Genomic DNA, 12,025 nt, shown 5'->3' on the forward strand with positions numbered 1-12,025 from the left:
TTGTAGCAAAACATATAGATACTAATATTTTGTACTGTACTGAGGAGTCACCTATACCATTTAAAATGTTTTTGTTATATTAAATTTGCAAGTTTTAAAAGCCATTTTTACATAACTTTATAGATTCTTTTTTTTCCTTTCAGGACTACTTATTTTCATGTATTTGCTAGTAGCTATGTATTTTTATTTGCTAGTAGCCATGTCCTACGAGCAAATAATCAATACTCTGTCAACCAGCCAACCACTTATGTGGTTGCATTTATGTAGGCAAAATATTTGTTCCCAGAAAAAGAAATTTAGTGTGCTGCCTTTTTAAAAAAAACAAAACAAGTGCTTTAATTGTGTGACTGAAAGGTTTCCTTTTTCGCACATATGAGCATTTAAATGTCATTTCCAATTTATTTTATACGTACTGGGTAGGAGCGCTTCAGCTTATAAAAAGTATTTAGCTGGTCAGAAGAAATTAAATATATGGAAAGATTCTTTTTAAGAAAAATATTTTAAAGCCATTTTAATATGTACTGAGAGCTATTATATCAGGTTAAGAGTCTGAATGCTCCAAGGGCACTGAATAACTTTCAACTGCATAACCATGCTAAGCAGACTATCTTATAAGATGATATGTTTTCTATTGATTCATTTGGCTATAAATTCAAAAGTGTCATGGGCTAAAACATTTCTACTCATTAAATATATTAAGAGATGAATTTAAATAAAATTAATAGCAACCGCTGTCCCTCTGAAACTTTCTTTTACAGGATCATACAGCAATCAAAATCTGACATCCAATTAGAGAAAAGGGGAAAGGGCAGGGGGAGATGACGGTTTTCATAATATCGAGTTTTGCTGATGGCGTAAGATGGTAATGGACTCAACTTACCAGCTTATAATACAATTTTCATTTTATTTTAAACATATTTTGCATGATATAAAAATATTGATCACAGTGAGCTTTACCAATTGTTATTGCTATAAAAATGGATGCAGAAACAATATTTTTAGTGGAAATAAATTATATAGTCATTATTCTTTTTTAAAATCACAAGAGAAAAACCTCAGCTGTTTGGTCATTGGCAGAAAACCAGTCTTTTAAAGAGGTCTTTTGCAGATGCGCTCCAGTCCATTTCTGTAACATTATCCACATGGTTCAGTCCCACAAAGTCTCTGTGCTCATAGTTCTAACATGGCAACACCGTTTTCCCATGATAGAAAAATGACGAACTAGAAAAGATACAATCTTAGTTCATATGTGGTCTTTTCCAATATGAAGGGACACAGCGACATACTTCTTCACTAAATGAAAGTCCCTGCTCACAATGCTTCACTCGATTTGTACACGGTCGTCTGTAACAACTAGGGGAACAAAGAAGGACAGACTTTTGTTAAAGACCAAGGAGATGAATTTGTTAAGCTACAAATGCACTTTTGTGTTTTTCTAAGTTCCAAACTAGAACAGAGTTACTCATTTTATCATAAAATTGTTCTCCAGTTTATAAATTGCTGAAGTTTGTGCCTGGAATTACCAAATTTAAGAGGAATGGAAAAACCTAAAAAAAAAAGAAAGAGTCTTGTTTGCAGAAATAACGAATGGAAGAATGAGGTGTTGTTAGCATTAGTTCTTTTGAGGTGCTCTGTGCTTCGTAGATGAAAGTAACATAAAACGGAAATTTTGGAAGTGAATATTCAAGGTCTGCCGATTTAGCGTGATCACGTAAGCATGGCAGAATTCACAAGACTCTGGGACTCGTTTGGAACCCAGACTTTGGAGCGATTAAACCCAGCCATTCTGGCAGGACTGTGGTCCACAGTGAGGGCCCCATCCTCACTCTTGACTTGACTAGACTGGCAGCTGGCTGGCTGCACGAGAGTGGCTCAGCCTCCCTCCTCCACCTGGGCTCCATGTGAAAACAGTGCGGTCTGGGGGAAGGCACTGGGAGGGACAGTATTCACTGTGAGGGTCCCTTTCCTCCTACCCCAGATGTCCAGTTTCTAGTAGTGGCAAAAGGACAAACGACCCAGCAGCCAATCACATCAGCAGCCCTGTTGCTCCAGTGAATGGGAGCTATCTTTGAAGGAGTTTTCTGGAGGATGAGTATACGTAACATGTGGCAGTGGGGATGGATATAATGCAAGAAAAATGCAAGGTGACCTGGAGATCAAACATGCACCACAGAAATACTACAGATGTGATTTTGAAACAGCATTTCTTTTACTCCAGAAAAGAAAGCATATCTAGTTAGAATGTTACTTATTTTCAGTTCTAAATACAATGACATTATTATAAGGCCACTGGTATTCCTTTACTAAAGAGATACAATTCTCAATGATCAATGTAAGTTGCTGATTAAGGCAGCGAACCACAGAATGTACACTCTGCCTGCCACAATTTTGGAATAAATATGAAGAGAAAATGAGGAGTATATATATGTTCAAAATATTAAACTATCTTTTTTTTCGCTTCAGTATATGCATAAAACCTGGAATTATACACTTAGAAAAATGAACATGGGGAGAGAGTTAGTAAATAGAAAGCCATTAAGGAACAGTGTATGCGATGAGGAGAAACACAATGACAGAAATCTTTTCTACTAAGTTAATATAAGAATTCTGTAGACAAATATGACTGGTTAGTTTTTGGTTTTTTTTTTTGCGGTACGCAGGCCTCTCACTGTTGTGGCCTCTCCCGTTGCGGAGCAGAGGCTCTGGACGTGCAGGCTCAGCGGCCATGGCTCATGGGTCCAGCTGCTCCGCGGCATGTGGGATCTTCCCGGACCGGGGCACGAACCCATGTCCCCTGCATTGGCAGGCGGACTCTCAACAACTGCGCCACCAGGGAAGCCCAGCTGGTTAGTTTTATGTAAACAAAAATTTCAGGTTTTTCAATGTATACTGGGTTCACTCAGATTCAATATGAAAAAATGGTTTCATGATCTTTAATAAGATTTAGTATCTATATTCTGCATTTTTGAAATATCCTTTTGGTGATTAGAGTAGGATATGCAAGTAAAATTGGAATATCATTGCCCAGAATATTCTAAAGAGGAAAAACAAGGATTCCTATCAGGTCTTCTGAAATGATAATGGAAGAAAATAAAAGTCATTAATGAGATACCTAGATTCATGGTAGTCTCCTCATGCACTAGCTAACATGTTAGTGTGGACAAATCATCAGAAAGATAAACTGAAGTGGGAATACAAACTCTTGAGAATCAAAAAGAAGGATACTTTATTTACTGAAGATAAAGGTAATGATGAACATTCATGCAGATACTAAACTGTACATAAATGGAAGTATTCATGCAGATACTAAATTGTAAATAAATGTAAATAAATCGTAGTTATTTACAATTATAAATAAATAAATGTAAATAAAGTTTTAAGTTGTGTGAATAATCATCTGTTGAAAGGGTGTTATCACCATCTGTAAAGAGTGGGTGGAAAAAGAGAACCCAGTGAGAACTCCAGTGATGGACAGCAAGTGGTCAGAAAACCTAAAGGACAACGAGGAAAGAACAATGTTGTCTCACTCAAAACAGAGGAGAGCCTAAAGAGAAACTACGGACAGGACAGTTTTATAGAAAGACCAAATTGTCCATCGGATTTGACAATGCAGGGTCTACTGAACTTGATCGTGGAATATTAGGGCATAAACCAGGTTCCAGTTGGTTGAATAAATGAGAGATGAAAGAGGTGAACAGACAAATGCCAAATGCCTGGTCTTGGTGCAACTCAGAAGACAAGGACAGAGCTTGGTTGCTACAGAATGCTCAAAATCGCAGTGAGATGCCAATAAAATAGAAAAAATTGAGGGGGACGAACACTAGAGTTGAGGACATTGAAGGTATGGAAGGGAGAGGGCGTGATTGGTGGAGCGAGATGCCGAAGGAGAGTGGGAGCAAATGTCAAAAGCACAGGTCTGGCTTATTCTCAGATCAAAGAGGAAGAGGTTCAGGGCTTAACACTGAAAGTGTTTGAGTCCAAGAGACTCATTTTTTTCTGGTGAAGAAGGGAGCAGAATCAGGTTTAAGGAATGTCTTGAGTAACCTTGAACAACGTATTAATTTATTTCTCTGATTCCATTAAATATTATACTTAGCTTAACTATTTCATTTCTAGATACAATTCCACAGTAAACGGTATCATCCTATCCTTTGTAAAGCTTGCACATTTTCTGCACTTAGAACAGCTGTACAAAATTACATCTGATGGCATTCATCATTTTTGGGGGCAGGTGTGCGCTACCTGGATATATTTTGAAAATGCTCCACAAGTGACTGTCCTTTGCATCTGTTCTCTAACTCATGTGGAGAGCTACTACCTTAGTCTCTGGAACAAGGATTTAGTGCGTTCTGAGCTTGGATCTGGTTTTGGTTCCCAGGACTCCCACCTTATTTTTGGGGGGCAAAGTCTCACAAAAATTTAGCATTGGTTACAAATATCAGAATTCATCTTCCAGAACTTAACTAGTTCCATTCTAACAAAGAACGAATATCTTGGTTGAGAAAACTGCTTTGCGTTGAGAAAACTATTTCCAGTAAGAGAAATGAATGCTGTTTATGAAGATTTCTTACCTGCATGTTTGATGCTGAAACTTCTTTCCTTTCAAGAAGCATTTCTGTGGAGTTTCTGTACATTCACAGGCACATTTTCCAGGGTTTAGGGGTTGATTTCTTGGGCAGGTTCTTTTACATACACACTGGCATGTGTTTTCGTCAAATTCTCTGTTGGCCGCACACGAGTTGGGGAAGAGTTTGTTTTTACAGACACACTGGCATGAGTTTCTGTCCAGTTCCTTGTGGGGTCCACAGCTGGAAGGCCAAAGCCCCCCTCTGCAGACGCACTGACAGGTCTCTTCATCCAGCTCCTTGTTGGGCCCACAGATGTCATGGAATCCGTCTGCAGAGTCTAGATAAACACAGTCAGGACATCTTTACTATCCCTTACTTGGTGCTGGGTGTGGTGGGAAACAATAAAAAGCCTTTAAAAGTGTGTTCATTTCCATGTTGTTCATTAAAGGGTTGTGCACACACACAGGTAGGTTTCTTTACAAAGAATTTCAAAATAATACCAATACAAAGCAGAAAGTGTCCTATTTTGTAGTGAGTGATTTCAAAGCATGAAAATGAATATTGTACATGTGATTTTAATATTACAATATTTGTTAATCAAAACAGAGACATTTAGTCTTTAATACAGCATTCGGCTTACCGTCTCCAGCATTAGAGGAAAAAATGAAATCTTGCTGAGCCAGGCATCTGCAGATGTGATTGTTCCATATGTAATCTGTGGGGCAGGTCTTGTTTGCAGCCTGGCACCTGTGGGAGAGATGGGTTAAGCAAGAGAATAATTGTTACATGGAAGGGATCATCTCTTTTCTTACCTACGTGTTACAAAATCAACAATGCTTGTAAAAAAAAGCACTAAGATGACGTTAGAATATATACAATGAAATGCAAACATTCCCTCTCAAACTGCTCCCAGCCACAGGTGCTGTCAAATTCTAATCCCAGAGGTGACCACTGTTAGTGGAATGGTCTTATATCATTCATTCCAGATTTCTATCTTTTTAAGGCAAATGCATTTATTTGTATAATCACATACTGTTTTACTTCATGAAAAAATGGGATAAAGCCTTTTATACTATTCTGAAATTTCCTTTTTCCATTAAACGATATATTATGGACCTCTGTATATGTCACTTTATGAAGTTTGCTCCATCGTTTTTACTGGCTGCATCGTAGTCCATAAATGGATGTACTATTATTTATTTTATTAATCTCCTATTGGTAGTCATTGGAGTTTCTTCCAATTTACGGCTTTTTCAAACAGTTCTACAGGAAACATCCTTATACATGCACCTTTACGGCCTTATTTCTGAAGCACAGATGCCCATAGCTGTAAAGCGTCCATTAATACAGATTTCCCACTCCTCGCTCCACAGAAAGGAATCAAAGACCATGTTCTTTGTTGTTATTCTAGTTTTTCCTTCCCTTCCTCCTTCTGTCTTCCTTATTTATTTAACTAAAAATCTGAACATATGGGCTTCAAATGCTCCTTTGATGTGCCAATTGTCTCACTGTTGCCTAACTGGGACCCCTTCGTGTTGGCATGACCCCTTTATTTTTCCAGCTTCTCTGCTTTCTGGGATGAAGAGATGCCATACACTCATGTTGCCCGATTTCTCCCCCGTGCCTGGATCAGCCATCCCTTCAGGGAGCCCTAATTCTCTTTTTTGGAGAAGAGCATTATTACATTTGGGGGAATAGGTTATTGATCTTAAGCAAGAAATACCTGTACATATTTTTAGGGAAAAAAGTTCATAGTGCTATTTCCAAATCCAGTTGAACATTACTAGGGTTTTAAATTTAGTCCTTTGACTTCAACTTCCATTAAAATCTTGGTTTCTAACCATCTTTGCTTAAATGTAAGTATATATTGAGATATTTGCTTTATCCTGCAAATACTACATGTTTTTTCTTTTCAACTCATTATTTTGAAAGTGGAAAACATTTATGTGATCATCAGAGTTAAAATTATGAGAAAAAGTATATTCAGAGGTCTTTTGGATTCATATCTCCAGCATGCTGTTTTCGTAGCTTTTGGTTTATATCGTCAGTGTTTCTTTTTGCAAAGAAAAGATGTAAGTCTATATGTATGTATTTTTTTCTTATTTTTTTACACAGAAGATAGCATCCCTTATACACTGTTCCAGACCTTGCTTTTTCACTGAATAATATTTCCTGGAGAACATTATACTTTCCTAATAATTTGAGGTATCCCTGAGAGCAAATCTCTACTCATTACATATTTTTGTCATTATTTTCTTGGGAAGTCATGAACATGTTTCTGTTCCACATAAAATCTAGACAGTATTTATCAATTTGCCAAAATAGTATCGTGTTTTTAAATTTACATCCTACCCAAAACTTTAGCAGCCTTCCATCAAATAAGAAGCAGTTATGTGTAAGTGTATAACAGCAATGCAATTAATCCTGGCTCATGAAACTCAAGTCACTCTTCTATCAATGATGATGAAACCATTCTGGCTACGCTGTCCCAACATTGACGTATATGTCGTTTAAGTAATACATTCCTGATACCATGTTGGTATCAGGTGGGTACAGTGCTGTTGTGGTCGCAGTAGAAAAGCATCTTTAATTTTGCCAATATGTGATGTATACTGCCGTTGCTTAAGCCAGTGTTTTTCCAGCTGTTAGCAGCAACCCATTAGTGGATCTTGAGCTCAATTATATGGGCTGGGAAATGCATTTTTAAAATATAAAAGAATAGCATATGATAAAATATGAACTACTAGAGTGCACGTGGTAAAGAATGTTTTCTGCAACTTAATTTCAATTATATATATATATGCATATAAATATTTTTGAAATGTATGTAATGTGCATGGACAGATACGTGTGTATAAATATGCATATACAACCCCCCACACACAACCTCCCTGTCTCCCACATGTGTGGTGTATGTGTGTTTGTGTATAGATGGTTGCAATGCCAGATGTATTTGTTTTAGTTACAGTCATTAAAGTAGACAAAACACATCTAAGCTATTTAAATGGGAAGTGTCAAGAATAATCTCCATCACTAGCCTAAGGGAGGTTGGTGAAAGATAAAATCTTCAACTGCAGGAGTATGTGTTAATGTGTCTGTGCTTAAGTATAAATATGTATGCAAAATTGCTTATCCCAAACAGGTATGAAGCAAAAACAATTTCCTCTCTCTTATGTAGTGAGGAAAAATATAGTTTTCTAATATTTCACATCTTCAGAAGTATGAATTCAAAAGTATGGACTGTGTGTAGAAATGAATGTAGGAAATGACATTTCTGGAAGTGTCATAAAAAACAAGAAGGTGCCTTGCCTAGTTTTATAGAATTAAATAGTGATTTCATAGTTCTTTTGCTTTTGAATGTTCATGATAAAAATACGGCCTTCAGAATAACACTTTCAATTATGTTATACCTGAAATGTTTTGCCAACATAAACTTTTATTGCCAACTAATTATGGTTTGCTCAAAGTGAATTAAATATTTTAATTTCTAATATTCTTAAAACTTAAATTTCTAGAAAACTATAGCTTCAGAAGCTTTGCCAAAAATAAAAACAACTTCTACTCATCAGTGTTAACACACAATTCAATGCTGAAATTTGGAATCCTGGTAAGATACGACTTAATTAAAGAAACATACATTTGACTATACTTCAATAAAAAAAGCATATTTGGATAGAATATATTTTTATAATTACTTCAAGTTCCCTGCTCTAAAAGTGAATAGCATCTTCTAAGTGTTTAAAGCTTCTCATGTGAAAAGATGGGAGACACAATTTCCAAAATATTGTTATGTTAGAATGAAAGGAAATGTTTTCATGGTGGATAAAAGATTTAGCACAATTTACTTACCTTCTACACATCTTAATTTCCAAAGCATTTTTATCCTACTGAAATTTCTCTTTGAGTTCTGAATATTAATGTGTGTAAACATATTTAAAAATTTTTTAAATCAGTTATCTTGTATACTGTATTTATAAAACCTATTGATTCAAAGGCACATTTTGTTTGCATAGAAAAGCAGAACATTGTGCAATTATTTGTGAAGTAATTTATGTTGAGAATCATATGTAAATAGGTTAACTTTCCTACTTTTCCTTTCTCATCCCTACACACACTAACACATCCACAATCCTGCTTATCATTTGTATGGAGGATAAAGATGCTTTTCTAAGAATTATTTCATTAATTGTTTCAAAACTTCACTTGGCTGGTTTGGTAGCTATTGCTTTTTGCTAATGAAAACCGAGGAACAGGGCTTCCCTGGTGGTGCAGTGGTTGAGAATCTGCCTGCCAACGCAGGGGACACGGGTTCGAGCCCTGGTCTGGGAAGATCTCACAGGCTACGGAGCAACTAGGCCCGTGAGCCACAACTACTAAGCCTGAGCGTCTGGAGCCTGTGCTCCACAACAAGAGAGGCAGCGACAGTGAGAGGCCCGCGCACCGCGATGAAGAGTGGCCCCCGCTCGCCGCAACTAGAGAAAGCCCGCGTGCAGCAACGATGATTCAACACAGCCAAAAAATAAATAAATAAATAGCGTTACCCAAAAAAAAAAAAAAACCGGGGAACAAAAATTTAACGGTTTGTGCGTTAGAGAACAACAAGTTTAATGATCAAATCAATCTTATTTTGCCATTGACCTTCCTTTCGAAATGCTAAAAGATTAATCTGCTCCAAAATGTGTTAAGTTCTACACATTGGGTAATAATTACTAGCTCTTGTGCACTGAACATTGTAGTAGGCTATTTTGTGCATCCTATGTTTTGGACTCTCATCTCTACTTTTTGTCACTCGGGTTTTTATACACTTGAAATTCCCTGACTCTCCAAATCAATATTTAAGGAATGAAGATATACTACCACCTTTATTTGGCATTAGTTAGAGCTGAGCTGAAATGTTATTCTTTTTCAAATAACTATCATCTTGGTAATATATTTCTAAGTGGAAAAAATGAACTGCATCTTGATTTATATTAAAATGCTTATTGATATAATTTACTAAGTATCTCTTTAAAAATATTTCATGGGTTGCTCAAAATGAATGTTGACATTAATTGAATACTAATTCAACTTGTAGCACTCAATGACTTCTTTAAAAAGCAAATTCTTTCTATGGAGATGAACTGTGCTGTTAATCGATTAATCTCATTGGAAGTTCTTTTAATAAGGTATCTTTACAACAACCCAGCAGATTAAAATTCTGCTGATCATGTGGCATCTATAGTCCACAGGTGTGTCCTTCAAATAGCTATTCTTTGCTAAATCTTGTTAAAAGTGGTGTATGATCCAGTAATATTAGTTTGAAAGCATGTACTACGAGCTCCAAGGAGCTTTACATCATTCAGTTGGACATTCAATAAGATGTTCTTGTACTCCATTGCGAAAACCGTAAGGGAACTCTGACTACATAATTAATTTTGAAAAAAATCAAAATAGGGTTTTGATTTCCTAACGGCCAACTGTTGATGTCGTTTGAACTTCGCCCACTATGATTAACATCACTCAGACCTGTAATACGTTACGGGTTAATATCAATCTAGACCCTTTTTGCTCAAGATTGCTCTCAGCATAGGAGGTGGGGGGGCAAATATATTCTTTCATTATCAGAGCCACAGAGCCCTGGGGAAAACCAGCGCCCTGGTTTCAACAATTTTATTCCAAAAGTCTTTGAATTGTTGTGTTCATCTTGAGTTCGTCATGCGTGGCCCTTGAATACACTCAGCAATCTACACAGATGTTGATTTGCTTATGTTTTTGTAAGAGTGGTAAATATCAGATGAAAAGTGGTTAAGTAAAAATGGCGTGAATGTTATTAAGTAGCTTCTTCAGTACTATGGGTAGAAATCAGAATTATATTCATTTTAAAGGCTCTATATAAATTGTCTTAAAAAAGGAACATGTTTAACAGAAATATATCTAAATAAAACGCATATATTTATCATACCTGGTATTGATTGTTATTGATTTCATGCTCATTCGTGCTTACGTCTGCTTATGTTACTATTTTGCTTGTGATTGGAAGAACAGTGGGTGGAGTTGGGTTTGTTAAGATATAAAAAAAAATAGTAATTATGTCTGATTAATGAAAATCCATAGTTTTACTAATTTTTCTAGACTTAATAAGTGAAAGGCTAATACAATCGTTGCATTAGTATAAAAAGTGGGCTTAGAAATCTAATCTTTCACTTTTTATGCGAATATAAATGATTGTTTTAAAGCAGTAACCTGCTATATACAACAACCCAGCTACCATATAAGACTTGGGTATAAAGCATGGGTTATGCCATGTAGTCATTGCTTGGCTAGCTGCGTGCAGGAGTGCTTGTTTTTGAGTTGGATGGTCACTAGAACCGGAGCACAGCAGCACAGGATGCTAGGATAAGTCTAGAAGCCTAGGTGGTTTCCTTTTTTCAATTTTTAAACTTTTTGGATTTGGTTGGATATACAAGGTTGAGAGAGGTATGGTAGGTTGAAACAATGGAAATCTAGCAGTTACTCTATTGGTCAGTTTGTCAGTTTTTATTGCTATATTTAACTCGAACTAACAGAATCAGAACAGAGAAATGATAAAATAGTAACCAGGAATTCAGTAAAAATGTCCTTCAATAGCCACTGGTCTCATTGTCTCATCACAGTCACATCTCAACAAAAAAGCAAAACCAAAACAATGACAACATGTGTTGAGGGCATGAGAGTGTCGCTACGACATCAAAATGACTGGTTGAGGGCAGTGTTTCGGGGAAGGGAAGTAGGGCTGAACAGGGGTTATGAGGGCAGTGAAACATTCTGTAAGACAATATAATGGTGAATACCTGTCATTATGCATTTGTCAAAATCCATATAATGTGCAACAAAAAGATACTAAAGTAAACTATGGATTTTAGTTGATAATGTATCAGTATTGGCTCATCAATGGTATCAGATGTACCACACTAATTATACTCCAATAAAGACCTATTTTTTTTAAAAAAAAGATGCTAATAATAGGGGAACTAGTTGGGGGAGAGCAATGGCTTCCTGCTCAGTGTTTCTATAAACCTAAAATTTCTAAAAAAGTCTACAGATTTTTTAGAAGATGATTGGTAGATGTGGTCTAATAATATGGACATTTATTAAAAATAATCATCAATGTGATCTGGGTAAACTTGACATTAAATGTCACAAAATCTTTGATCTAATAGCCCCTACCTATGGGTAACATTACAGAAACAGCCTAGCGCAGAGGATGTACTGATGAAATCTTCTCAGTCATATACATTTTGCTGTCATTTCTACCAGTCAATCAGCAAGCCACAGGGATGCTGTGCTCTCCATTATTAACTTTTAGAAAGCAGAAACAGACAGCCCAAAGACAGGCACACTCTACAGCATGGTTGGCTTCCTTTTGGAAAAAAATACGCTTCAGGGTCTGGAATCTCTTACCTGAGTTCATATCATAGGTGCTCATTTGAAGGTGTTTG

General features: G+C 36.4%; 1 protein-coding gene across 1 annotated transcript in view; it reads right to left on the minus strand.

Annotated features, from left to right (window-relative positions):
- Window positions 1-884: 884 nt before the first annotated feature.
- VEGFC (vascular endothelial growth factor C) overlaps window positions 885-12,025 on the minus strand; it is a 79,614-nt gene continuing 68,473 nt past the window's right edge. The window contains exons 5-7 of the mRNA XM_060136487.1: window positions 5,209-5,315; window positions 4,572-4,905; window positions 885-1,353 (exon numbers count right to left, since the gene is read on the minus strand). Coding sequence (XP_059992470.1) covers window positions 1,239-1,353; window positions 4,572-4,905; window positions 5,209-5,315 — 556 coding nt within the window. The 3' untranslated portion in view covers window positions 885-1,238. The remainder of the gene's footprint in view (window positions 1,354-4,571; window positions 4,906-5,208; window positions 5,316-12,025) is intronic.

Source organism: Lagenorhynchus albirostris, chromosome 21 (genome assembly GCF_949774975.1).
Source record: "Lagenorhynchus albirostris chromosome 21, mLagAlb1.1, whole genome shotgun sequence".
Lineage (NCBI taxonomy): Eukaryota > Metazoa > Chordata > Mammalia > Artiodactyla > Delphinidae > Lagenorhynchus > Lagenorhynchus albirostris.